Below are 27,721 nucleotides of genomic sequence, written 5' to 3' on the forward strand. Positions count from 1 at the left end.
GGAGACTGGACACAGCAGAGTGGAGTCGGTATTCAGGCAGATGATCTCTCTGGTTCTGCTTTTGTGAGCGCTAGGCTAGCTTGTAAACAAGAGCAAAACCCCCCGGCCGAGTCTCGGAGAAATTTCATGACTGAACACGCGGGTGTTTTTTTGGTTACTCACAGCTGCCGTGTACGCCGGTATGCTTTTCTTTCCGTTTCCACTACACGTCTTTGCTTTCGACTCTGCAACATACTGAGACGCTGATGCTGCCCAAATGAGCTAACCTCTCAACTGTCTTGAAAGACAAAATCAACATTTTCACTTAGACCTAAGGTAAGAGTTGCAGTTCAGGTAAAGCTTTTTGCTTTGCTGGGACACAGTTCTGTTCTTGTGAAATTCCTTCAGCTTCACTGTCACCGGGCTTTGCCTTTGCAGGTGTTGGTAAATATCACAGGGGGAAACGTGTCCAGCGGCTACCAGCTCACGCATAGATGTGTTTGACGTGTTTGTATAAAGTAGTACTTAACCTAACCTGAAAAATACATTCATGCATGTAGCTACGATTATTATTAAGATTTTTTTTTAGCGGTTATTTATTATATTTAATGATAAATTTGATAAATGTAAAATGTATGTTTTAAAATAAGAGATCTATTTCCAAGAACCATATAGCAAATTTAGACACATAGCCAAATCATATAGCACCACAATATATCTGAAGATAAATAAATATTACATGTTAAAAGGTAACAGAATGTAGATTCATAGTTTTGTACATCTAAGAGGTGCTGTGTACAGTGTTTAAATTCAGTCTAAGAACAAAGGTAAGCAGGCACTATTTGCAATCGAGCCTTGGTACAGTGCTGCTCTCTTCGATTTGCGAGGTAGGATCACCCCACTTTTTCATATAAGGTGCAATGGTGAGTAAGACAGTAATCACCTGTGATAGATAAACTGTAATGCACTGTGATCCACAGAATCAAGAGGATTCAAGGTGGACCTAGAAGGTTAATCAAGCAAAAATTGTGGATTGCACAATATTCTAGTGTGCAATTCTAGTGCATGAGCCTGCAACTTGTTGATTTAAATCAAGATTTGTTTCTACATACATAACCAGCCAACCAACCTTTGTCATCAATAAATTTTGTCAGTTAAATCACGTTACTACAGGGCCCCTCAACGGTATGTTCCATCGTTATGCCAGTTTATGTTTATGTAAATTACATGCAGCTGCAGGATAGGAATGCGAAAATGTTAAAATATGCTGACGACATAGCTGTTGTGGATCTCTTTTGTAGCAACTCTAACTGTTTTGCTCAGGAATGTAGGTTGGAATAATGGCATAACTCTCATTGGTTGTTGATTAATTTTGCCAATGTGAAAGAGCTTGTCTTGAATTACACAGGCTCCATAAAAGGTCTTTCACTCTCTGGTCAGTCTGTGGAAGTCTGGGAACATATATTAATGTAAAGATAAACTTTTATAGTTAATGCTAATTCCATTTACAAGACTGCTAATAAGAATTTTTTTCTTATCAGGATATTGGGAGGCTCTGCAGTTAGCCACAACTGTGGAAAGAGTTGATGTCAGCTTGATTGAAAGCATGCTTCAGTTCAGTATCTTAGTCTGGTATGGTACCTCGATTGTTGAAAATAGGAAGAACTGAACAGGATTGTCAGAACTGATTGGTCGACACCAAACTTCATTGGATAAGCTTTGTCATCAGGCTGTCTTAAGTAAAGCCCGGCCTATTGTTGCAGAATGTGAACACCTTTATTTTGAATTTGAAATAATGACCTCTGAACGATTTTATAGGATGCATCTAGCTAGTAAAAAGGTGTATACAGGATCATTTGTGCCAAAAGCAATCAGCGTACTAATTAATAAGATGCTGTGATTTATTTCTATAGTTGTCTTGAATTTTTATATGCATATGTATGTATGTTGGCTGATAGCCACCAGAATTTTTATTCTGACAATTTTCCATTAATTTGGACAATAAAGTCATTCTATTCTAATTTTCTTGGTAAACGTTCCACATGGTTCTTAAAAGTCCTGTAGTCTAACCTCCAGGCAGAGTCCTTTAATGCAATTAACAGTTTCAATTTTTCAATTTTGTGACCATGAAGGGTTTGAATATAGATTTTTGGGTGATGTTGTAAATAACACGCACTTAGTTTAAACAGAGTAATGGGAGTCTATGTACACACTGAAAGTTTTCCTGTCATGTCAGTTGGAGCATTGAATTCACCCCTTGGGGTGCAATTTTGTGCATCCTGAACCAGTCGGCATGGATTACCTGCCTTGTTTAAGAATTTGATTCATTCATGTCATTCACACATCGTCACACCACAGCCACTCTTGTTTTGAAGAAGAAGAACAGATGCTCATTAGCTAGCTTTTGACCAAGAATGGTGACTTCAAGTGCTGCTGAAACAGGGTTAAAATCAGTTGTTTGTTTACAGCAACACTCTGTTTTTAAGGCAGTTGGTCGAAGAAAAGAATCAAAGGGCTTGAACTCGACGATCCGGAATTAGACAGCAGCAGTCCACGGACCGTGGGAGAGCATATACACAAACCTTCCCCTGCAGGCTATATGATAAAGCACTTAACAGAAAAGTGCAAAAGACATGAGAGCAGCTGTAGCCACTTGTACAATAGCATGAAGCTTCACCTTTTTTCAGGCTTAGTATAGTAGAACAGCTGGGTTATTTGTGTTTGTGTTTTTTTTCATGACATTCATTGTTTGATCTGTCAGACCCAATTGCACCCACCCAAAATTTATTTTTTTTCTTTTAACCACCAACCGCCACTGTTTGTGTGATAAGAAAGTTATGATATATTTCAAAAGCAAACTGTAGATTAAACCACAGAATACAAGCAAGGTATCTTTGAACTGTAATTATAAGAGTCAGCAGCACTTGACTCAAGTCAGTGATTATCTAAGGCAAACATCATTCATATGCATCCATAGCTGTGTTTTCCTTTGACAAAGGGAGGATTAATCCCACACATCCCCTTTTGTCATATTCATTTATCAGCTGATTGATAATAATAAGTACTGTCAAAAATAAGAATAACTATCAGTCTGATCATGGTCCTTTGGTGTGCAGCTTTGTAACCTAGCACTCTGAGCAAATGGAAACCGGCTTGCTGTTGCCTCTATATTGGTTCACAAGAGGTGTTCACAGTAATGACACTGGAGCTGTGAAAATAAAAATACCACAGTGAAGCTTTTGTGGTATTCATGGTCGATAAACTCACAGACAAGATGTTATTTCATATTTCTGGAGTTTCCAATATTCTTTTTGCATGTTTTCTGAATCAGACATTAATCCAAACAGACTGAAATCCTAGTGAGAATTCATGTTTGTTTTAACACCAGAACCACAAAGGTAGTCATTTTCAAAATGCTGCACATCTGCAAACCTTCGTTCCTTCAATTTATCCATCTGTCTTCTTTTGAAAAGCAATATTCCATAAGCAAGATAGAGGGTAAGTGGGAAGCTACTCACATTAAAAGCAGTGCAAAAAGCATAAAAAATGTTTGGACCAATCTCTAAAATATCAAAATGTAGCCTTTCTAAATTACGAAAATGATGAATGAATTTTCACATTATTTTCCAAACAGCTTTTTAATCCAGGTATGAGTTTGTGCCTTTATGTCGCCAACTTTCTCAATAATTCACTGTAATATGTTGTATTAAGTTTCTGTAGATCAGTATTGTGGCATTTCTTCAACATCACCATTAATACATAAGTAGTACTTCCATTTTCCCTAAAACCATACTTGTGTTCCTTCAATAATTTATATTTACCAATAAAGTGATCCAGTGGTTATAATGTCACATCTTGATTACATCACCATAAGCGATTTGACTTGACGTGTCACCTGGCTTTGTTTCTTTGCCCTGTCCCTTTTATACTTCCAATATGATCTGCATTTCTGCTCTTGTCTTTGGAATAATTCAAAGCCATTCTCTGCAACCTTTCACTATAGCTCTGGCTTATTTAGCAGATTTTGAGTCCCCTCTGTGAAGACCCCTACATTTTTAACAGTGGAAATAAGTGATATTTATGCATTTCCATATCCCCTAAGTGCTGAGCAAAATTGACTCTCATTACTTTTTACAGCAACTCTGGTGCACACAGTATGGGTTCAGTTCAGTTTGTTGGAAAGCAGATTATACATTAGGCTAAGTCAGAAAACATACCACTGCAAAGGCAGACAAACGCCTCTGGAGAGAGATTTATACCATAAGAGGCCTCTTCAGGTGATCATAGCTTAAGAGGCTGGTGGTGGAGCTGATGTACATGTGCCTCAAATCATCAGTCCCATGAGTCAGATAAATGGAAGGCACCATTTTTGGCACAGTGACCCACAGTGTCAGTGAATATGGCACCAGAAGAGGCACATCCAGGCTTTTGTCATTTAGGCATGGTTTTTTTTTTTTCATCCTTCATAAAAATCGTTTGTTTCATTTTTGTTCTTTTTTTCTGCATGCTTTGGAGGGTGTAGCACTCTGCAGCCTTTGTTAGAAATTCATTATACATGTAACGAAAAATGCAATTAGAGAACACTTTAGGTATTACATGAAGGTCATCTTCCTAAAGCTTATTGAACTTTGGGTTTTAAGTGGGCTCAATGTTTTATTGTTTTAGTTTTTATTTGGATGAGCCACACATATATATTAATGGGTGGCCAAGTATATGTGCCAATTTATTGCTGAACTGCTGAACTTACTGAGCAAAATCTGATTGTTTTAAAGTTCAGTCACTGCTAACCAGCTAGTTGTGGCTCTTCTACACACATAAGTTTCCTGCCTGCTGGCCCAGTGGCCAGTTCACCATTATTGCAGTCCTTGATATTATTCAGCTGCTTCCCCAGAGAGCATGCTCCACTGACATACTCCAATCCCTCTGTCTTGGACTGAAGCTGGTACCTTCTGCTGTGAGCTAGAGTCCTGCACTAACCAGGACTTGCAGCTCATGAAGAAATGGTTCATCCGCTGCTACAGTGATGGAGTTGTAGTTAGACTCAGGAGAAGGTAGCTCTGCTGAGACTTACTTGGTTATTTAAATTTATAGGTTATTTATAGAAATTGATGGACTCTGATCACTCCATCACCCCAGATAGAGGTCTATAACTCTCTGGTAAACACTAGGGCTACACTTGAAATCAACGTTGTGTCAAAGAAGGTCAAGAACTCAGTTAGTTTGGTCCCATGTCAGCAAAGTAGAACAGTGAGCCAGCAGAAGCTGTATTTTATAATGCTCTGATTATGTTAGCGTAGGAGGTACAATTCCTGTACTGTCTCCTAACCAGCTCATATTCAGAGCAGTTGACCCATATAATGGTGTGTTGATTATAAGCTCAAGAATACCCACTACAGCTGGGAAGTACCTGTGGGTGGTTTTGGCCTTTTGGCTTCAGAAGACTGTAACAAGCCATTTGTGGCAATTATACTGGGGCTGAAGCCAATGTGGGAGTACCTTATGATTCCTATTCAAAAATCATCTTTTTCTTGTCTTTCATTGAATAATTATGCTCCCATTCACTAAGTTCAGGCTCTCTAATTTGGGTGCTGTTGAGACAGTTTATAGAAGACTTTAATGTCTGACACTTGAATGAGTGACAGCTGGCTCATGTTTCTCTTACCAGCTCCTAAACCCATGACATTGGACGTTTGTTGCTGTGTTCATGGTAAAAGCGTGACACCCCAGAAACCTTCATATAGTATTTTGTTACGTTTGGCTTGGTTCATAGTGCTTTCAGAGTGTGTAGGACAACACAAACATATGTTACTTGGAAGGCTTTGGCTCCAAATGGAAGAAACTCTGAGTCTGATCTTCTAACAGGCTCCAATGCAAAGCCTGTTGCTAGTATAGGTATGACCAACCGGTGCTTTATCAGAAGTGTCTCCTAAAATTATTTCTCTGTTTTACACCAGAAGTTATGTATAGTGTAAAGACTAGGTTGGTTGGTCTGAAGCTTGTTTCTGGGAATCATCCAGGACTGTCTTCCATTTAGTTCCTCACTAGGCTCTATCGCATATGACCACTGCAGGCTGCCAGGTTTTCAAACACTCATTGCATTTTTAAATGCAGTTTAGGCTGTAGTTTAAAGAAATCCTTCTTTGTTTGTGTTTCAGAGCAAAACAGAAGTTAGTGAAACCTCTGATTGTCTCAGAGTGGCTATGAATTATGCATGGAGATCCTGTGAAAAAGCTTTTAAGTTCCTAAGATTTGGGTTTCTAATTGACCTGATATTTGTTTTGCCCTACCTAAAGTGTCAGGGACAAGAAGTACACATTTGCCAGAGCCTTCATTAAGAACAGAAGGAAAATATCTATTTAGAATTAAGTGTAAAGGTGGTACTAAATTGTGGTTATCTATTATTTATTTTATTTTTGCCTCTGAAACCACCGACATCCCTTTGTGCTTGGAATGCTGCCCATGTGACCCTGTTAAGTGACTGTAAGTACGTATATGAATGGATGGATTATATTGTTTGGAGGACTAGTGAGTCTTTTCATGTATGTTTATTTCTTTCAGGATTAATTGACTGTAAAGGGATTTTAAAGCTCAGTTCTAGCACTAGTTTCTAAAGGTATTTTTAGTATGCTTAGCTACAGCAGAGAATATAAATTCTTGACTAGTTAATGGCATCTCCTGCCATTTTTTTCCAGAAATGAAACTGTGAGGAAATCTCTCAAAATGCTAAGACTTATTGCTGTTACAGAGAAGTGAAAAAAAAAATAGACTTCAGATTAAGATCAATGACTCAGACAAAGGAAAATTTTAATGGTAGATGACAAACAAAGCACCAATTTAGAAGTAGATAAATGATGTTGGAGTAGTTTGTAGTCAGATTTTCTTGTGGGAACTTTAACTTCAGTTGTGCAGAACTGGCAGCAGATGTCTTCAGACTGAAATCATACCTTTACTCTTTCATCCTGACACAGATTTTGTTATTGTCTGCATCATCCTTGCTGCACACAGGCGTGATAATGTTAATCCTAACAACTAAGGACTAATATGTCACTATTTGCAGACAATTCTAATTCAAGTGAAAATGGACATACCCTTTAACAGTAGTTTAACACCAAAGGATGCTCAAGATTTTCTTCCCCTGCCACCATGCCCTCCACAAATTTGTATGGAAGAAAATCCTTCTAAATTTACAGGACTCCCAAGTCTCCAAAACGGATAGGATCAGCAACTTGAGATCTTGTTCACTGGCAGATATCCTTAAGTGTTCATCCAGCTTTTTTTTTTTCCTGTTCTATTTCGGTCCCTTCTCTGGAATATTGCCTGTTGTCCTGAGGCAGCGCTGAAGTGCTGTGCTGCAGTGTTTTCAGAGGTTGTCCTTCTCACTTTGTTCCTTTTTTGTCTGTCTGTCACTTACTCACACACATTCTGCAGATTGTCTACGCCAGCCTCTGCATCGCCTGTATCCCTGGGGGAGAAGAGACAACACAAAAGCCTTGATGTTATATCTGCTATATTGCAGAAGGCACAGTGGGTCACTGTTAGCAAATGATATAGGGAAGCAAGAAAATGTTGTTAAAGAGCTGGCTATCAAACAGTCAAGTAATCTGTCTCAGTTTGATCTAGGCAAGTGGGTAGACATGAGATGTGTCAAACACAGACCTGGAAGATTTTCTGACAGACTATGTGACTTGTCTTTGTACAGCCAGATAACGACTACTGGGCCGTTAATTCTCTTTGGTGCCACACTGAGCTCCAGGCAGCTTGATCCAATCTGACAGGCCACATTTAGTTCAGGAATAAAGATGACAACACATAAGGACACATCATCACAGCCAGAAGAGCTCAGCAATCAAGTGGCCGAAGGGAACTAAAAACAGGTACAGGGGAGAAAAGAAAGGACTCTAGTGATACAGTGTCTGTTTTTCTTTTTTTCAATCTGTTTTTGAAAGAGGCAGGGGTAGGCCCTCTGAGGTGATTTTCAAAGTAGATAAAGATATGGAAAAAGAGAGATGGTTATCTCTAAAAGGGAAGGGATGGTGAGCTATGAGGAATGATAAACAGCTGGGACCAGCTGAACAGCTACAGTGCACAGGATACTTCTGCCACTCCTCCCTGAGACTTCACGGCTTTCCGGGATCCCCATTAAAACGCTAAATACTGCCCCGTGTTACCTTCCACATCATCAGGGTGCTTACCATCTCCAGAGTAACCCAGTAACGCTGGTGTTAGCATGGAGAGAGCAGTGATTGATAGTTCAAAGAAAGAGGTGAATTGACCTGTAACAAGAAGAACGAAATGTTCAAGGATCATTCTATGTGCTCCTGAGTCCATAGGAAGACTACACTTGAGAAAGCTGGTATATAGTTATTTACAAAAGCTCATCACATTGTCCACCAAAGCTTCTATTATACTTTATTACTACTTTGTTATTATACTTTGATTGGCCTTCAGCTTCCAATGGCAATCCCTGTTCACCTCTGCATCCTCAGTCAAGTGACCGTACACTTTCTGGCTGTAGAACCTGCAGTACTCTGCTTTGAGGCAGATCTTGAGATTAGATTTCTATTGCCAGCAAAAATGTAAAACACCAGAGATGGAGTCTGGAAGACTGCCACAACAGAAACTTGACCAGGCTTCCCCACCAGGGAAGTACTAGATAGTAGCCTGATGATGTGGTTCTGTTGGCTTCATCGGATGATGTCCTCCAGCTCGCACTGGAACAGGACCCAGGAGAGGTTATATCTCTCGGCTGGCCTGGGAATGCCTTGGTGTTCCCCCGGACAAGCTAGATGAGGTGGCTGGGGAGAGGGAGGTCTGGGTTCCTCTGCTTAGGCTGCTTCCCCCACAACCCAACCCCGGATAAGCGGAGGAAGATGGATGGATGGTATTGTCTAGTAGTTAATGAGACTGTCATTGTCTTGAATGGAAGTATAATAAAGTATTTCAGCATTAGTTAGCCATTAAATAGTTCCCTTCCAAATTTATCAACATTTGATGATGCTGACCGTGTTTTGCTTTATCAACATTAGTACATACAAAGCTTACAGACAGATTTTCCCTCTTTTTTTGTATCACTGATCAATTCCCAGTCCAAGCTGGTCTAAAGAAGTGCTTATGTCACAACTTCTAGAAAATCACAGGGAATTATGATTTAATGAATGAAAACTGAATGAAAACTGCTCACCTGATGTGTGACACAAAAATCCTTTCCTGCTTTCACCTTTTCATAGTGGCTGGGTCACGTGTTTTGTTTTTTCCATGTAATGTATAGTGTGGTACAACATATAAAGAACCAGACATCAGTGGTTTCTACACTCATGTGGATGCAGCACAGACTAAGCTGTAGATGTCTTATGAAAGCAGTACGGTTAAGTATTACTAATGATGCAATTATGTGGTGTCAGCCTGTAATGCTGCATCAAGCCAATAACAGGAAGGTTTTTTTTTAATGCAAAGGAAAAGGTTATTGGCCTCACTGGTAGATTGGGTTGAATAATTTTCTTGTATCCATGTTTAATTTATCCATAATTTATATTTCAAGCCTAAAATAAGCTGTTTAAACATTGTTTTGCAATTTAGACCAAAAATAGCTGTATTGTCCTTCGTTTTACTTGAAAACTAAGGCTATAAAACAAGCTGAAGCTATTTTCATGCATAGACCACTTTTGCTCCCAAATCATGTCTTCTTTGAAAAAGCTATTTTCCACATTGCTTCATATACTGTATATATGCCATTTCATGCATACTTTAGGCAGCTTGATGAAAATTATTATACATGTAGGCACATTACCGCACGGTTTATTGGGCAGAGAAGTGCTGATGTACAAAAGGATTTTCTTACTAGTCTGGTAGCCTGTGCTGTGGTTCTTAGCTCAGCAATGTATGAGTGAGCCGCATTACTGTGCAGTGAAGTGTGCTCAGCCCTGCTTTTGAAATTTTATTTGGATATTAGGAAAATAAGCGTCAAAACTAATGCAGAATTTCATCATAGTGAAATCAGCCTTTGACTACCCCAATCCTTGCATTTATTAAATCTGTTGTAAGTATTTGGCTGCTAGAAAATGACAGTGTAAAGTCACATGCTGATGGAACTAGGCTAACAGGGGGCTCTGTTGTTACAGGCTCACACAGCTGCTGTGTTTTTAAAAAGTAGCAGCTGCGTGCTCATTATTCAACTAGTTTTTAGTGCTTTTGTCATGTATGTCTTGACTAAGTTCTATTAGTCAATATTTTCACATTAATAATAAATCAAACGACTACAAGTAATGGTTGCTCATAGTGATGAACTCGCTAATTGTGTTTCTTCTCAGAGCTTTGTAGCCTGATTGGTTATGGTTTAAAAAATGTCTGATATTTTTAATTACCTTACATCTATTTTTTTCTTTAAAAAGAACAGAGTCCTTGATGCATAGACAGAAAAGTCTTTCATATTGTGACTTTTCTTTGGGAGCCTTGTCTTGCACGGGCTTACAGCTAGAGCCATGTTGTCTGTCCATTAGTCCTACACCTAGACTAGATAGGTTAAATGCATAGAATTTATTTAGGATTGAGGACCACCTGAAGGGCCCTGGTGTTGGTGTAGATGGTTGATAATAATTATGTGCCTATTTTTACTGTCATGTGTTGCTGAGGAAACGCATGACAGTAAAAAAAAAAAAAAAAAAGTAGATGTGAAGTGTTGGAGCGCTGAAGGGATGCAAAGATGCCTGATGATTCTACATCCTGTATGCAAAACTGATGCAGGCAAGGTTTTGTATACACCCATGACAGTGGATGTTAATGCAATTGGTGAGAAGTAATGGGGGGTTCTGAGGAGCAGGGGTCCTTTGATACTGTTGTATACAGTGATTGTAATTGAGAAGATAGAATAAATGAGTAAAGAATAAAGTTTAACATTTGGCAAATTAAAAAAAAAACCTTGTTCTTGACCTGTGTAGTATTTTAACACTATTGGAAGTAAAAATAACTTGAACTCCAATTTTGAAAACACAACTTTCTTTTTTTTTTTTTCTTTAAAAAAAAAAAAAAAAAAAGCTCTGACTTGTATTATGAGTCTGAGTCTGTGGTCTGGAAGAGAGTCCTGTAACTCCCTGTCTGTAAAATACAGTAAATAATGACCAATGTTGGGCAATTAATTATATAGTTACTTCTTCAAAAAAAGTTACTGAGTTATGCAAACAACAAAGTATTTTGCAGCTTGTTTACCTAAAAATGCAGCCAAGGCATTTTTTAAAATAAACATTTCAAACTATTTACAGAACAATCAGCTGTTCTGCATCAAATTTGATGCCACAAAAATTATTTGTGCCACTCCAAAAAATAATTTCTGTCCACTTTGAGATAAAGGAGAACAACAGCCTGATACCTGCAGGCCTGACAGCAGGAGAGGTATCACTCCTGTAACACCTGTAACATTCAGCAGTCGCCTCATTGTTCTGACACACACAACAAAACTATTGACTACACTACACACTAACGACACAAGATTTGCGCTAAACGTCGCAAATCTCTCACATCTCAAAACCGCTGTCACTCCTAAAACTTCCTCCCGTTTCTTAACAACTAAATGCCATGTTTTGATTGGTCGACATGGTACATTTTTCGACCAATGGGAAAGGGTGGGGGGGTTTTGGTTTCATCTTTGCTCACAGGCTTTCGAGCGTTTTCCTTATAAAATGCAGTTTTTACCATTTCTTCCCGCAGTAAATATAAACAACGGTAGTATTCGGGAAGAAAACCAAACATTGCAGATATTTTTATCACAACTCTGGTTTTACGTGGCCTATCAACACAATTTAAAAACTGGTATAAAGTCCGCACTTTTTCCGTCTATTGTTCTGTCCGTCCTGCTCACATCTCCAATGGTTGCACACGTTGTCATTAACGTGGCTTCACTCCACATCAGCCACGCTGCTTTGCTAGCTAAAACACCTGTGTCGGCACATAAGGACGCTGTCATAGCCTGTCAACGACGATGATTAACTGCGTATATACGTGAATGTGAATCACGTGATTGGCTGGACTATGGGATAAGGTGGCATCGTTCTAATCCCATACTGGAGCAGCCAGTCACTTACTGACTAACACTGCAAAACAGAATTGTTGATGTATTTACTTTAATTCCAATCCACGTTAGAATTTTTTTTTGTGCGCAACGCAGATTTTTTCTGCGCAGAGACCGTGCCATCAGTGCGCAATTGCGCACGCGCGGAGCTTAGAGGGAACATTGGTTAGGGACATATTAAAAACTGCTCACATACTATTTAACCATGCTAAATATTATGCTAGTATGGAAGTTCAGACACATTGAGGGTGTTGGGTGTCTTAAAAGATAGTTATTGTTGACCATAATATCTTATTAGAGCGATTAGAACATGCTGTAGGTATTACAGGTACTGTGCTGCAGTGGTTTGTGTCATATCTATCTAATAGACTCCAATTTGTACATGTAAATGGAGAGTCCTCTTCACACACTAAGGTCAGTTATGGTGTTCCACAGGGTTCAGTGCTAGGACCAATAATGTTTACACTATACATGCTTCCCTTTGGCAGTATCATTAGAAGACATAGCATACATTTTCACTGCTATGCAGATGACACCCAGCTCTATCTGTCCATGAAGCCAGATAACACACACCAATTAGTTAAACTGCAGGAATGTCTTAAAGACATAAAGACCTGGATGGCCGCTAACTTTCTGTTTCTTAATTCAGATAAAACTGAGGTTATTGTACTCGGCCCTGAAAATCTTAGAAATATGGTATCTAACCAGATTCTTACCCTGGATGGCATTACCTTGGCCTCCAGTAATACTGTGAGGAACCTTGGAGTCATTTTTGACCAGGACATGTCCTTCAATGCACATATTAAACAAATATGTAAGACTGCTTTCTTCCATTTGCGCAACATCTCTAAAATTAGAAATATCCTGTTAAAAGGGAGTTTTTCCTTCCCACTGTCGCCAAAGTGCTTGCTCATAGGGGGTCATATGATTGTTGGGTTTTTCTCTGTATCTACTGTACAATATAAAGCACCTTGAGGCGACTTTTGTTGTGATTTGGCGCTATATAAATAAAATTGAATTGAATTATGGTTGCTTGATGAGCACAATTAGCAAAATTAACCAGTTTACAAATTCATTCATAATTGTGGAAACAAAACATTAGTGTTTCAAAATAATAATACTGGCTCCGTTTCAGCACAGCTGGATGCAAAGAGCAAATTTCCATAGCAAACATTTGTTGGCAGTAGAGAAAAGTCAGCCTCATCACTTGTGTCACTTAGAAGGTACCTTCTTACAGTAATTGGGAGTAATGGCTGGGAAGAGCAGGAGGGGGATATGATCTACTACTGCATCTTAACAATAGTATTACAGTAACCAGGTAAACATGTTCTCTCATGTCCTGCCTTAATCACATTTCTCCAAATATCCGGATTCCTTTTGAGTATATTAACGTAATATGAGAACAGGCTCAATTGAGGAAAGTGACCAAGGCTGAACCTGCAAGAGATAAACATCAGTTACTTAATTTCAGTAGATTCTAAATACTATGTTGTGATTATATTGCATTATTGTTTTACACAATTTTATGGCATAAAGAAATGAACATTTTATATTGTAATCAACCTTACAGTCATGGCTTATTCATACTGGTCAATGTGCAGTAGAAGGTATCATCAGAAAATGTCAAATATTCTTCACTTTTTGTAGATATTTTGTTTTCACATTTTGTTTTGATTCTCATTTTAAATAGCTTAAAGTCATAACGACAGAAGGGTTTTAGAAGTGTTTCACGTTCTTAATTCAGTACTTTGGCTGTAATTACAGTTGTGATATCTGAAGGGATTATTTTGTGTGGAATCGTGACAGAAAATGTAATTTATTTTAAATAAATTCTACAAGACATTAAACTGCAAAAAGTAAAGGGACCTTTTAAGAGACAAAATACACAGACTTCGTGTAATGCTAAACTGTATTTGCACATCAAGTGACATGAAGTCATTTGACTGAGGCCAGGTAAGCCTTTCATAGCTATTGCATTCGCTCTTGCTCAGTTCACAATTCCTCCATCCCTACAGCTCATCGCTAGGAAGATATTCACTGAATATTTCATATGCGGCTTTCAATTTTAGATAGAAAACATGGTAGGAAAGGATCTCTGAATGAGCAGGGGAAATGTTTAAAACAAGCAAAGTTTCAGTGTCTGTATGATTTGATCCATATTGAGGAACAACTCTTTATTTTGTTTATACCGTAATAAAGGATATATTGTTAAATATTTTTAATTAAACTGCCCTATACACTGTCCACATAAAGTGGATTGGTTTGATATGAATTCTTTTGTAGCTGACTGGTTGTCATAGATGCTTAAGTCACTTTAGAAAAGTATAACTTGGGATCTCTAGCATCTTGGATTTTGTTGAGATTCTGCGGTCTCTTGTCACCAGTGCTGTTAAGCCCCTTTTCCATTAGTACCTACTTGGATCGACTCGCCGTGACTCGACCCGTATCGACTGGTTTTCTATTACAATCCGATACTACTTAACGTGCTTGGTTGTCGTCATAGCAATGTGTCCGGGTGTCCCGCAACGTAATTAATATGTGACACATGCTGCCTCCTGGCTGCATGCCAAATATCCTTGGGCAAGATACTAACCCCATGTTTGCCTACCGGTGGTGGTCAGATGGCCCGGTGGCGCCAGTGTCCGGCAGCCTCCCCTCTGTCAGTGCGCCCCAGGGCAGCTGTGGCTACAATGTAGCTTGCTTGAAATGCTCTCAGGACTCATGGAGGGACACTACTCATCCGCTAATCGGTGACATGCAGTCTGACATTTTAGTACCTGCTCAAATTGCTTGGAACCCCGGGGGAGCAGGTACTAAAATAGTGCCTGGTACTAGAGCAGGGCGATGTGACCAAAAACATTTATCACAATATACATTTGAAAATTTGCGATAACGATATAACTGACGATATAATTGACACTAGACAAAATACTTTACAACTCCACAACTTTATTAGAGCTGACGGACTAAAGCTAAACCAGTTCCACACCACTGAAGTTGCAGCATTTTTACAAACCAATTCTGGTTCATCCGTTTCATTCAACGATCTGCTTTCGCCCTTCTCATTCTCCGTCGCCGCCATGCTTTTTCAGCCATGTGCGTATGAAAACAAAGGCTCCACGCATGCGCGTTTTACCCATATTCTATCACGATATTTCATTTTCTTATTGTTGCCGGTATTACCGTGAACGGTATGATATGGCGCATCCCTACCTGGTACCACGTACTATGACCTTATGGAAAACTCTGTAAACCGATCGATCCAAGTAGGTACTAATGGAAATGGGGCTTTTGTCTCTTCTTGTCAGAACACACCTTTTAAAAGCCTGAACCCATGTCTATAAGAAGGGGTCCTGCTGGGTCTGTTAAACTGTGAGTGTCATTTTGCAGGGACAAATTGGGTCCACCTATGTCCTGGGGGGAAATGGTCACAGCAAATCAATGCACTGTGTTTCTGAGTTATCATCCTTATCCTACGATCCATTTCTATTGTGAAGGGAGAGGTGTCTTTCGAGATAACTATGTGCCATCATGCACAGGGCATGAGAAGTCACTTAATAGTTTCAAAAGGACGGATCAATGAAATGCCATATGCTAAGGCTTATAGAGTCACCAGATCTTAATCACTTTAACCACATATGGAAATTTTAGACCAATATTTTGGATAGTACTGTCCTTCGTCATCATCATCATCACACCAACTCTGACTCCTGGATTGAGAGTAGAAAAGTCAGTATGTACAGTCGTAGCCAAAAGTTTTGAGAATGACACAAATGCTGGTTTTCACAAAGTTTGCTGCTTCAGTTTTTATGATAGCAATTTCCATATACTCTAGAATGTTATGGAGAGTGATCAGATGAATTGCAAAATCCTTCTTTGCCATGAAAATGAACTTAATCTCAAAAATTCAATTTCCACTGCATTTCATCATACAGCATTTCATGCCATAAAAGGACCTGCTGAGATCATTTCAATAATGTTCTCATCAACTCAGGTGAGAATGTTGACGAGCACAAGGCTGGAGATTATTATGTTATGCTGACTGAGTTAGAATAGCAAACTGGATGCATTAAAAGGAGGGTGATGCTTGAAATCGTTGTTCTTCCTATTAAACATGGTTACCTGCAAGGAAACACACGTAGCCATCATTGCGTTGCAAAAAAAGGGCTTCACAGGCAAGGATGTTGTTGCAACTAAGACTGCACCTAAATCAACCATTTATCAGATCATCAAGAACTTCAAGGAAAGAGGTTTAATTATTGTGAAGACAGCTTCAGGGCACTCAAGAAAGTCCAGCAAACTTCTTCCAACCATCCAAAAACAGTTTGATGAAGAACAATGCCTTTTCCAGCATGATGGATCACCATGCCATAAGGCCAAAGTGATACCTAAGTAGCTCAGGGAACAAATAATCTTGGGTCCATGTCCAGTGAATTCCCCAGACCTCAGTCCAATTGAGAACTTGTGGTCAATCCTCAAGAGGCAGGTGGACAAACAAAAACCCACTAATTCTGACAAACTCCAAGCATTGATTATGAAAGAATGGGTTGCCATCAGTTAGGATTTGGCCCAGAAGTTGATTGACAACATGCCAAGGCCAACTGCAGAGGTCTTGAAAAAGAAGGGCCAACACTGCAAATATTGACTTTTTGCATAAACGTGATGTAATTCTCAATAAAAGCATTTGAAACTTATGAAGTGCTTGTAATTATACTTCAATACATCACAGAAACAACTGACACAAAGATCTAAAAACACTGAAGCAGCAAACTTTGTGAAAACTAATATTTGTGTCATTCTCAAAACCTTTGGCCACAACTGTATATGAAAAAGAATATGACTCTGTATTATAACCATTACTGAGGAGCCAGACCTTTACTCAAATTTGATTATATTTGGTGACTGCTGTGACCTTTTCCTTATTTGAACATTGTTATTCTTGGGCAGTATATTGGCTCTCTCCATCACACTGCCAAAGAGTCAGTTTAAATGACTCCAAATACATGTAGGTATACACAGAGACATCAGACTTTGGAAAGCACTTCCATGTTTTGGATTTACTTTAGCTCTGTGATGTGACCAGATCCAGGAAGCAGCTTACAGTTGTTCAGGTCTCTGTTTGCAGCCTGTAATACATAGCGATGCAAATGAGAGTGTTTTGTGCATGCTGTGGTGTCTTGCAGTGGCTTTGACATTTTGAAGCCTTTGGTTTCTTGGCTCAGTCAAATTGCAGGGGGCATTCACATGCATCCCTGTGGGAGCCAGTGTGCAGTCAGGGAGATTAAACAGGACTGCTGGCACTGCAAGCCTTGTCTTGCGCACCCATGTCGTTGTGGAGCAAACAGCGCATGCAGGCTGCCAGCCTAATGTTAGCCTCACTAGCAGCCTCCTCTTCACACTTCGTTTGACTTTATTTTTACTGCTGCATCAGCATCAATGTGATGCTTCTGTATATGGTGCTTTGACTCCCATTCATTGTGCTTCTTCTGTGACATTTTGTCATGGGAAATGGCATTAAGCATTCTTTATCGGCTGAGCCGGAATGTTTTTTTTTTTTTTGAGGGGAATAAAGACAAATCCTTTTCCTCTGTAGTCTTCATGACCTGCATGTTTCCTCTTTTGAGTTCAGTGTATATATTTGCATATAAAGCAACTGTTTGCAGATGCTGCTTATAAAAACTAACTTTGTTTCCGCCACACATTTATTTATTATATATATATATATATATATATATATATATATATATATATATATATATATATATATATATATATATATATATATATATATATATATATCAGAATCGGAATACTTTATTAATCCCGAAGGAAATTAGGGTTACAGCAGGCAGCACGCTAATGGCGCATGCGCACTTACAAAGGAACCTTCTGACCAACTTTACACAAACATCACATTGGGGAGACGTGTCAGAAAGGTAGGCTGATAGGAAAAAAACAACGAAAATACATAACATGAGGTAAGAGGAGGAGAAAAAAAACTCCACTCAGACTGAGCTCCTAGTGGGAGAACAGTTTGATAACAGAAAAAACACCTCAGCACAAAAAGCACATGACTATCAATACACCATAGAAACACAAGACAAGCAACAGGGGCGGGTAAAGGGTAAGAGAGAGCCGGTGTAGACAGCGCATCCGGTCCTGCAGCATGTCTGCGCTGGTCCAGTTGACTGCCATCTTCCCCGGTAGGGCACAAGCATCGAAGGCGTTTGGAAAGGGAGGGGGGATCAGTGTTCGGCTCCAGCCTTGGGCCGCAGCTGGCGCCGTGATGGGAGTCCGCAATTTTGATATTGATTTTGTAAATTTCCATGCGAGCAGCCCAGGAGAATTTTCAGGCTGCTCTTTAACACTCTGATGCTGGTCTCTCAATCTCCCGTTGGAGAGCCGCGAGCCTCCCCATGATGGTATCAAACTTTCTGTTCCATGGTGTTGTCATTCTTTTGATTCTGAGACCTCACAACTGCAGTGATCCGTTCCGCGATGTGTTCCAACTGTCGCTCAAGGGTCTCATTCTGAGACATATATATATATATATATATATATATATATATATATATATATATATATATATATATATATATATATATATATATACATACACATACATACATACATACATACATACATACATACATACATACACACAGTATATTACATGTCACACTACTGGTCCAAGGTTTTAGAACATCCCAATTTTTCCAGTTTTTTATATAATAAAGAGTGCAATGAGACATTAAACAATTTAATGTCTCATTGCACTCTGAAATGAAAGCATAGTACAAATAAGCAGTTGGAGTTAAAAAAAAAAAAAAAAAAAAAAGGAATTAATTTATCGGCCAAAATGTATTTTAAACTTTTGACTCATCAAAGTAGCCACCTTTGGCAGCTATAACAGCTGAACTCACCTGTGGCATGCTTTCTGCAATTGAAATCAAATATTCTTCACAAAGTTCTTCCCTTATCAGCAGAGCTTCCCATAAATGTGTGGCACCTGTAGGTTGCTTTGCTTTCACTCTTCTGTCCATTTAATCCCAAACCAGTATGATGAAGTCTGGAGACTGTGCTGGTCACTCAATGTTTTCAAGCTTAGAAGTTTCTTTTTCTCCAGAGGTAGTTCTGGCAAAGCTTGGACTTATGTTTTAGGTCATTATCTTGCTGTAGGATAAACCCCTGACCAACTAGGTGTATGCCAGAGGGTACTGCATGGTGCTGCAGAGTGCTGTGATAGCCGTTTTTGTTCAGGGTGCCTCTTACTCTGCACAAGTCACCGACCCTGGATCCAGCAAAACAGCCCCAGACCATCACACTTCCTCCTTTATGTTTGACAGTGGAACTATCCTTTCGCCTACTTAAAGGCATACAAAGATCCTGTGTGATGAACCAAAGATTTCAAATTTTGATTAAACAGGTGAGGCTTACTTATTACGACCATTATTAAGCTGTGCTTGAAGCTGTTGCCTGTGAGCCACCTACCACGCAAGCTGTTAGCTCTCAGAAACTTGTCCTCTGATTCAGTTGTGGCTTTGGGTCTGGCAGACACCTTTCTGTCAGAGATTGCCCCAGTGTCTGAGTGTTTCTTGATGATAAAGAAAACTGTACTCACTGACACCTTGTCTTTCTTTGCAATTTCTCTGTAGGAAAGACTTGCATTTTTAAGTGTTATGATGGTCTGTCTAGGGCTGCTCAATTAATCGAATTTTAATCACGATTACGATCTGGGCTTTCAACGATCATTAAAAATGACTGAGCCGATTATTAGCCCCTCCCTCATTTATCCGCGACACCTTAAAGGCCGGTCCGTGAAAATATTGTCGGGCATAAACCAGTCCGTGGCGCAAAAAAGGTTGGAGACCGCTGATTAAGAGGACCCGAGGGAAGCTCGGAAAGCTAAGCAAAAGTTATTTGGAGAGTGACTGCCGTTGGTTGAAAAGAGAGTTTAAAAAAAAAAAAACTTCAGTGGTGTTGCACACTATTTTATATTATTTTTTTAAAGTCATTGTTAACCCTTTAAAGCCGGTCAGAGCAGTAAGCTCCGTTTTGCGTAACTATTGTTAAATCCCTGTAGAACCTGAACCGTGTAAGCTAGCGCAATAATTTGTTTTGCATATGAAACCGGAGGAGTTGTACTTACATCTTATGCCATCAGCTTGTCCTTGGTCACGGTTTCGTTCCACATATACCTTGCAAAAATTGCAAATTGCAGGAACAAAAACATAATATTCCAGAAACACGCTTTGCCGTTCCTATCAGCTGTTCGTAACACTTCCCACAGTGAAATGATGCACATGCTGTTTTCTTTGCAAATTTGCATCATAGGATTGTTTTTTGTTTTTCCTGCAGTATATAAAAATTGCTGTATCTCCAAAATAAAACTATGAAGACACTCAAAATAAATTTCCTGTGGTGGGAAACTATTTTTTGCAACTTTATTGTATTTAAAGTTTTGAGGGATAAACCTCTTAAATTTCTCCAAGTAGAAATATATGTAAACAAAACAAAAGCGATTTTCAATTTTTTTTGTAGTTTATTGCACTTTTTTGCAATTTATGTAATTACTATGGACTTAATGCATACATATTATTAAAATATGGGCTATAACAGTTGTATTGATGTATAGCAACTTGAAATGCTCCCACAAATGGCACTACAGCATATAAAAAATATATATATATATATATAAGCTCTGGTGGACTTGGTTCTATAGTAGGTCTTAAAGGGTTAAATAAATATCGTCAAATAATCGTGATCTCAATTTCAGTGAAAATAATCGTGATTATCATTTTTGCCATAATCGAGCAGCCCTAGGTCTGTCTCTTTTCCGTTGTTAATTGCCTTTTTCTCGCCATTTTTGTAATAACACACTACTTTCTGCAGTACAATACTGTTCAATTGATGCTCACGAGGGTACGGTATCACAGTGTGTTCCAACACTGCTTTTATGCAGACAGAGGGGGTTGTAAGTAATCCAGAAAAGTTAGAACAGCTGTAGGAATTAGTAGCACCAGCTTTAAGGCTTGGTCAACCTCCATTGCTGCAGCTTTAAATTGTTAACGCATTTTGTGTTCCCTGAAAAAGGTGTTTTTGTATAACTCTGAAGTGTACATTATTTTTCAGTTTTGGTAACCTTACCCCTTTTTTTTTAACCTCTGGGTGTTCACCACTTACCTTTGTACCATTTCAAGCTATTCATTGGACTTGAACGACTTGAATTGGAATGAATAACTGGAAAAATTGGGGTGTTCTAAGACTTATGACCGTTAGTGTATATTGCAGAGTAACATTTTGGGCTTTAAAGACAGCAGCTTGGAAAATAAAGATGAGCTAGTGACATTTATAAAACCAGAATTGTTGTATGAGAATTATGAAGCTAGCTGAAGAGATAAATGCTATGATCATCAGATTGGTCAAGATACATCCCAGCTAGCGACATACTGTCCTGGTCATCATCCGGAGAACAAAATAATAAAACGAGATGCTTCAACTTTTAAAACCTTGGACATAGAGTGCCATATTGTGGCAGACTTTGCCTAAGACCTAGAGTAGGTCGAGACGGTGCAACCCTTCTTTATTCTCTGCAGCAGCTGTTCATTGCTGCGTTTTGAACTGCTTATATTTGTCTGCAAAGGTTCTCAGTCATCCAGGTCATCATAGTCTAAGGAGCTTTGAAAGAAAAGTGTTCTTTAAATTTCATCTCTTCAAGCTTCACGGATGAGAGGTGAAACATCTTCAGGGAAACTTAAAGAACCACCAATTGCTCTTAGGACCATGTTTTGGAGGAAGGAAGGTTCAGGGTTTCAGTAGTCATCATCATGGGCTCATCGGATTAGAATGAAAATAAGCAGTCATCAATCATGTGCAGGTTAAATCTGTTTTCCTGTTTTCTTTCAGCTGTGGCAGTCCATGTGTGTCTTTGTTTCCTTCCTTCTTTGCCTTATTTATTTGAAATGGTCCCAGATTTTAAGCCCTATGGGAGTGTCCACAAGAGGGTCATGGACCCCCTATTGATCCTCTACCTAATCACACGAGCCAAGGTATGAAAACGGGTGTGGGTTACAATCAGCCAAGGTTTCGGGTGAACCCATTGTGAAGCCTAGCCCAACCCCATCATGATTGGGCGGTTATCAATGGCAGACAGTTGGTGTCGTAAACCATCGCCTCTGTTCAAAGATGGTCGCTCACAGTGGACATAGATGGCTTCTTTCACTCCTCTTTCAAACCATCTGTCTTCTCTGTCCAAAATGTGAACATTGGCATCCTTGAAAGAGTGACCTTTGTCCTTTAGATGCAGATAGACAGCCGAGTCTTGTCCCGTTAAGGTGGCTCTTCTGTGTTGTGCATTATGAAGTGGCTGTTTGGTCTCTTCAGTCTGGAGGTCTGAGCATTCCTCGCTACACTGTACAGCATGCACTACATTGTTAATTTTGTGTTTGGGAGTTTTGCCTATATTGTGCCCGTGTGTATTCAGGTTGATCACAAAAAATGACCCTATTGACAATAACATATTGTACTTGCATTGATGTCAAAAATAGCCCAGGGAGTCAGGTCGACTCCTGCTGAAGAGAGACAGCATGCAAGAAACTCGGGGAGTCCAGGAGGGCAACAACAAGGGAGCAAAAAACAAAAGTGCAAATTTTATATGACATAACAGGAACGAAATGATGCAGTGAACAAGATAAAATAAAGTACTGGAAAAGTGTTAGAGCAGTACATACATTGCAAGTTATAAATGGGTCCTGACCTTGGAAAGAAGATCACCATCTTCTTTCCAAGGTCAGGACCCATTTATATCTAAAAAAACAAACATTTCCCCAGGCTAGGTTCATGTCGATGTGTTGTTCTTGACAATTTGCTTAATTTGCGTGTGTGCATTCTTAGTTTAGTCTGACCTGATTTAGTTTGCTTTGCGTCACAAGACCTGTTGTAGAGAGGGGACGATTCACTCTCTAAATGCCTTTTATAAAATTATTACTTATTGCATGGCATACCAAAGTATACATTTAAATTTAACCTCCTCCTCTGGGTACATATATCATTCAAAATTAGGAATAGCATGTTAAGTAATTGATTATTGTAGTAACTGTTGTTTTAACCAAGCTGGCCCTGAAGTAGGTATTTAGCATGCTAGCTGCCGTGTGTCTGCTGGCAGCTGCTTGCTATTAGCCGCTGGTTTGATTTTGAGTCTCTCAATGACTCACTTGTTCTCTCAGTATGCAGATGAGTAGAGTTGAAAGCAATAGTGTTGTTCCTTTCTCTCTGCCTCCTCGCACTGTAATTTGTCTTGACATATTCAGGGAGGGTGACAGAGGATGTAAGGTTAGGAAAATGTCTCATTTGTTCGCTTAGGTAAACAGCTGCTATTCCCAAAGGTGAGAGCTGAGATCCGTTCAGATGAATCACCAGATATTGTGTTGCTTACATGAAAAGCACTGCAACCTTATAGGTCTGACTATTAATTTGGTTATTATATCATAGCTGTCCTCTGTGTGCTATATTGTTAATTAGATAATTGCTTGTAGCAACAATGCCTTTTTTTAAATTTTATTTTATTTTTAAATAGATTTTTTAATGTCTATATTTTAACTTGTGCTCATCTCTTCTTCCCCTTCTTTAAGTCTGCTCCTGGCAGCGGATGTCTCGTCGCCTCCGTCTGAGGTTGGAGGCCAGTTGGCGTCAGGAGGTGGGTCCTAAGCAGCAGCAGTGATGCGGGCTTCAGTGGCAGGTTGCAGGATGAGTGTGGGTGCACTTGTTAATGGTCTGCTGGTCTCTGTGGTCGCAGCTCTGCTTTGGAAATATTCCAAGCTGAGTGAGCATGCTGCTCTGTTGGAGGAAGAGCTGCATATGACACAGCAGTCCCAGGAGGTCTCACAGGCCCGTATCGACTACCATGTTGCTCTGCAGGCGCTTCAGGAACACGGCACCCGCATGGTCTGCACTGGGAAGATGCACACTGACCGCATCTGCCGCTTTGACTACCTCTGTTACAGCTCTGAGGCAGAGGAGTTTGTGTTCTTCCATTCCAATTCCTCTGTCATGCTGCCTAACCTGGGGTCCAGACGTTTCCAACCTGCCCTGCTGGACTTGTCTTCAGTAGAAGATCACAATACCCAATATTTCAACTTTCTAGAGCTCCCAGCTGCTGCTTTAAAGTTTATGCCCAAGCCTGTGTTTGTACCAGATATAACACTGATCCTGAATCGGTTTAATCCTGATAACCTCATGCATGTATTCCACGACGACCTCCTCCCAGCCTACTATACCATGAACCAGTATTCAGATTTGGATGACGAGGCTCGTCTTGTGTTCATGGAGGGCTGGAGCGAAGGCCCACACTTTGACCTTTACCGTCTTCTCAGTAGTAAGCAACCGCTTCTCAAAGAACAGCTTAAGAACTTTGGAAAGCTCATGTGCTTTACTAAATCTTATGTTGGCTTGTCCAAAATGACTACCTGGTACCAATATGGCTTTGTCCAGCCACAGGGGCCCAAAGCTAACATCTTGGTCTCAGGCAATGAGATCAGGCAGTTTGCCAGAGCTCTGATGGACAAAATGAACATTACAAGGGTAGAGGAGATGGAGAAGGAGGGAGGAAGCGGTGAGGATGAGAAGGAGAAAGAGAAGAAGGATGACTACATTGTCGTTTTCAGTCGGTCAACAACAAGACTTATACTGAATGAAGCAGAGGTAATCATGGCGCTGGCCCAAGAGTTTCAGATGAGAGTGGTCACAGTGTCCTTGGAAGAGCAGTCTTTTCCCAGTATTGTACAGGTCATCAGTGGCGCTTCCATGTTGGTCAGCATGCATGGAGCTCAGCTTATCACCTCACTCTTCCTCCCTAGAGGTGCTGCTGTGGTGGAGCTGTTCCCTTTTGCTGTGAACCCTGAGCAGTATACACCATATAAAACTCTTGCCTCCCTTCCAGGCATGGACATTCACTACATCTCCTGGAGGAACACTAAGGAGGAGAATACTGTCACCCACCCAGACAGACCCTGGGAACAAGGAGGCATTGCTCACTTGGACAAAGAGGAGCAGGATCGGATCCAGGCAAGCAAGGAAGTCCCCAGGCACCTTTGCTGCCGCAACCCAGAGTGGCTCTTCCGGATCTATCAGGACACTTTAGTGGACATCCCATCCTTTCTGGAAGTCCTCAAAGAAGGCATGAAGACCAAGCCCAGCTTAAAAAAGGCCAAGGTGGCCAGCACGGTCCATCCGGGCCGGGTCAGAGAACCTAAATGTCAAACTTCAGTACAAACCACTAATGAGGCTAAACTCACAGTCTCTTGGCAGATCCCATGGAATTTGAAATTCTTAAAAGTGAGAGAGGTGAAGTACGAGGTGTGGATCCAGGAGCAGGGAGAGAACACCTACATGCCTTATATCCTTCCCCAGCAGAACTACACGTTTTCAGAAAACATTAAGCCCTTCACCACTTACCTGGTGTGGGTTAGGTGCATCTTCAACAAGAATCTATTAGGCCCCTTTGCTGATGTTCTTACATGCAGGACCTAGTGTGAGCACAAGGCCTGCTTGTTTGTTTGTGCAGTTTCATATAATGGTGAAGTCACTGTTTCAGTCAATCACTTTGGAAAAGGGGGACTCTGTTGGATTATGGTCTGTAAAATGGCTGTTGCATGGTGCTGTTTCCATGCTCAGCCCGGGATGAACTGCAGAAGAACCATGGTCAGAAACGGCCAGAAACGAATGAAAAGTTCATCGCTTATATTTAGAAAGAAAGTGCAAAAAACGTTGTCTCTTCTAATAAAACTAGAATTCAGATCAGCAGATTTATTTGTGAAAAATAATATATAAAATGTTTTATGTGTTAGTCAAAACACTGGTTCTTTACCTTTTACAGTATGCAATGTAGTTTCTCTGTAAGGAACAAAAGACATTTTAGAATACGATTTTTAAAAAAATGGTTTTTGACTATTGGTGCGTGTGTGTGTGTTTTCATGGTGTCCGTTTGGGGAAAAAAATATTCAGGCCTGATATTTAAGATTATATAATTTAATTGCACAAAAATTTTGATTCTACTCGTTTTTTACATAGTTTAAATGTAAAGTAATAAAAATAATGTAATGCATATTTGTCAGTAAGATGTAGTCTTACTGACAAATAAATACTGTTTGACACATTTTTTACAATTACATTTATTGCTTTATGTTAAGACTATGCAATCTAAATGGAATTAAAATTGATATGCAATTAAAATACATATTACTTCTAGTACCAGGCCTAACTTTTTGTGTGGCGTCTTTTGCCTCACAATTGTTAAATTCCATACACAGTCATTTACAGGATCTAGTCAAAACCAAAGCAACCTTTTTCACATGGTTTCAGCTACTCATCGTTCATGTCAGCCACCTCAGATCATAGAGCTCTTTTCTAATATTTGCTAAGTTTAACACTGCTTCCAAAAATGTCACGAAGGACTCACAGATAATGCAACAGTTTCACAATACAGCAGTAATCAGTGTCTTGGAAATTCACAGTCAAGTCATTTCAGAACATATCGTAGAGTTTAATATCTTTAGATTAGTTCCTCTTATGTAATATTTATAGCTCCACACTGCCCGGTAACAAATCACTTCTCTCTGTTTTCCTGCTTAAATAAATTCCTTCATAAATAATTAATTTTTCTCTAATTGGCAGTAATTACAACTGTAATATTATCATTTTCTCGAGTGTATATCTGTTACGCCAGGCTGTAATTAGCGTTAAGCATTTTCCCTGCTGTATCCAGCAGTTTGCTGCTGGACAGTTGGATTTCACTGCCTTGTGTAAAAAGCATTTTCCTTAATCTAACAAGGTATTTTTGCAGCTTAGTGTTTCACAGCCTTGTGTGAACCTCTGTTAATTAGGATAAAATTCCCAGTTATGTGTCTTTTAACTTACATTCCTCTAAGGTTTTCTGGCTGGTATAAGGAAGTCTAATATTGAATTTTAGCTGGAAACAGCTGCCTGTTAAACATGTTTTAGTGTAGTCTGCAAATTAAATACTGCATGTGGGTAGCTCCAGTGCACAAATGTACTGATAAATCTTTAAATGGAGGTGAAACTATGTCATAGTAGGAATGTAGCAAGAGATGTTTTATGGAATGGCAAAACACTGCCATCAGAATAATGACTTATATTGTTGAGATTGCGCCATTTTCCTTACTGTACACTTTATGATGTCCCCCCTGCAATGTTGCGGCTGCTGCTCCTTTTTGCTTTTATTTTCATGCCTTTTCTGTTTTCCTCCACTTTTCATATGCAGTTGTTTATCACTGCATGTTCAAGAGATTATTTTAAGCAACTGCTGTGTGTTCAGGATGTGATTGATTAGATATGTATGTGTTAGTGTTGTTGATTAGATTTCTGTGTATCTCTGTATGTGCCGAGTAAAACACGAGTCTCTGTTTTCTGTTAGCAAATAGTTTTTTTTTTTTCAGTGAGTGTGATTGAATAAAGAAGCTTATTTCTTAGCTTTCTTGTCTGTGATATCTGTTATAGCTCCATGATTTATCAGTCAGGTAATATTATAAGCTGACACAGAACTAGATGTGCTGGTGTATTTTTTCGATAATGAACATGTATATTTATTTTTACAGGACATACTGAGTTCATACCTAGTGTCATCATAGTGTTTGCCAATCAGAGATGCTCGTTCCCCTTTGTGTT

The 27,721-nt window shown here is 39.5% G+C and overlaps 1 protein-coding gene across 1 annotated transcript; it reads left to right on the plus strand.

Annotated features, from left to right (window-relative positions):
* On the plus strand, positions 1–27,510 carry pomgnt2 (protein O-linked mannose N-acetylglucosaminyltransferase 2 (beta 1,4-)). Its single transcript, XM_080896537.1, has 2 exons — positions 1–315; positions 23,671–27,510. The coding sequence occupies exon 2, from the start codon at positions 23,759–23,761 to the stop codon at positions 25,565–25,567; it is 1,809 nt and encodes a 602-aa protein (XP_080752663.1). The 5' UTR covers positions 1–315; positions 23,671–23,758; the 3' UTR covers positions 25,568–27,510.
* The last annotated feature ends 211 nt before the right edge of the window (positions 27,511–27,721 follow it).

This window comes from Rhamphochromis sp. 'chilingali', assembly GCF_963969265.1.
Source record: "Rhamphochromis sp. 'chilingali' genome assembly, chromosome: 11".
Classification (NCBI taxonomy): domain Eukaryota; kingdom Metazoa; phylum Chordata; class Actinopteri; order Cichliformes; family Cichlidae; genus Rhamphochromis; species Rhamphochromis sp. 'chilingali'.

Bases quoted from the DNA above. Each gene is read 5' to 3' on its own strand.
- pomgnt2 (XM_080896537.1), top strand. From the start codon at position 23,759: ATGCGGGCTTCAGTGGCAGGTTGCAGGATGAGTGTGGGTGCACTTGTT.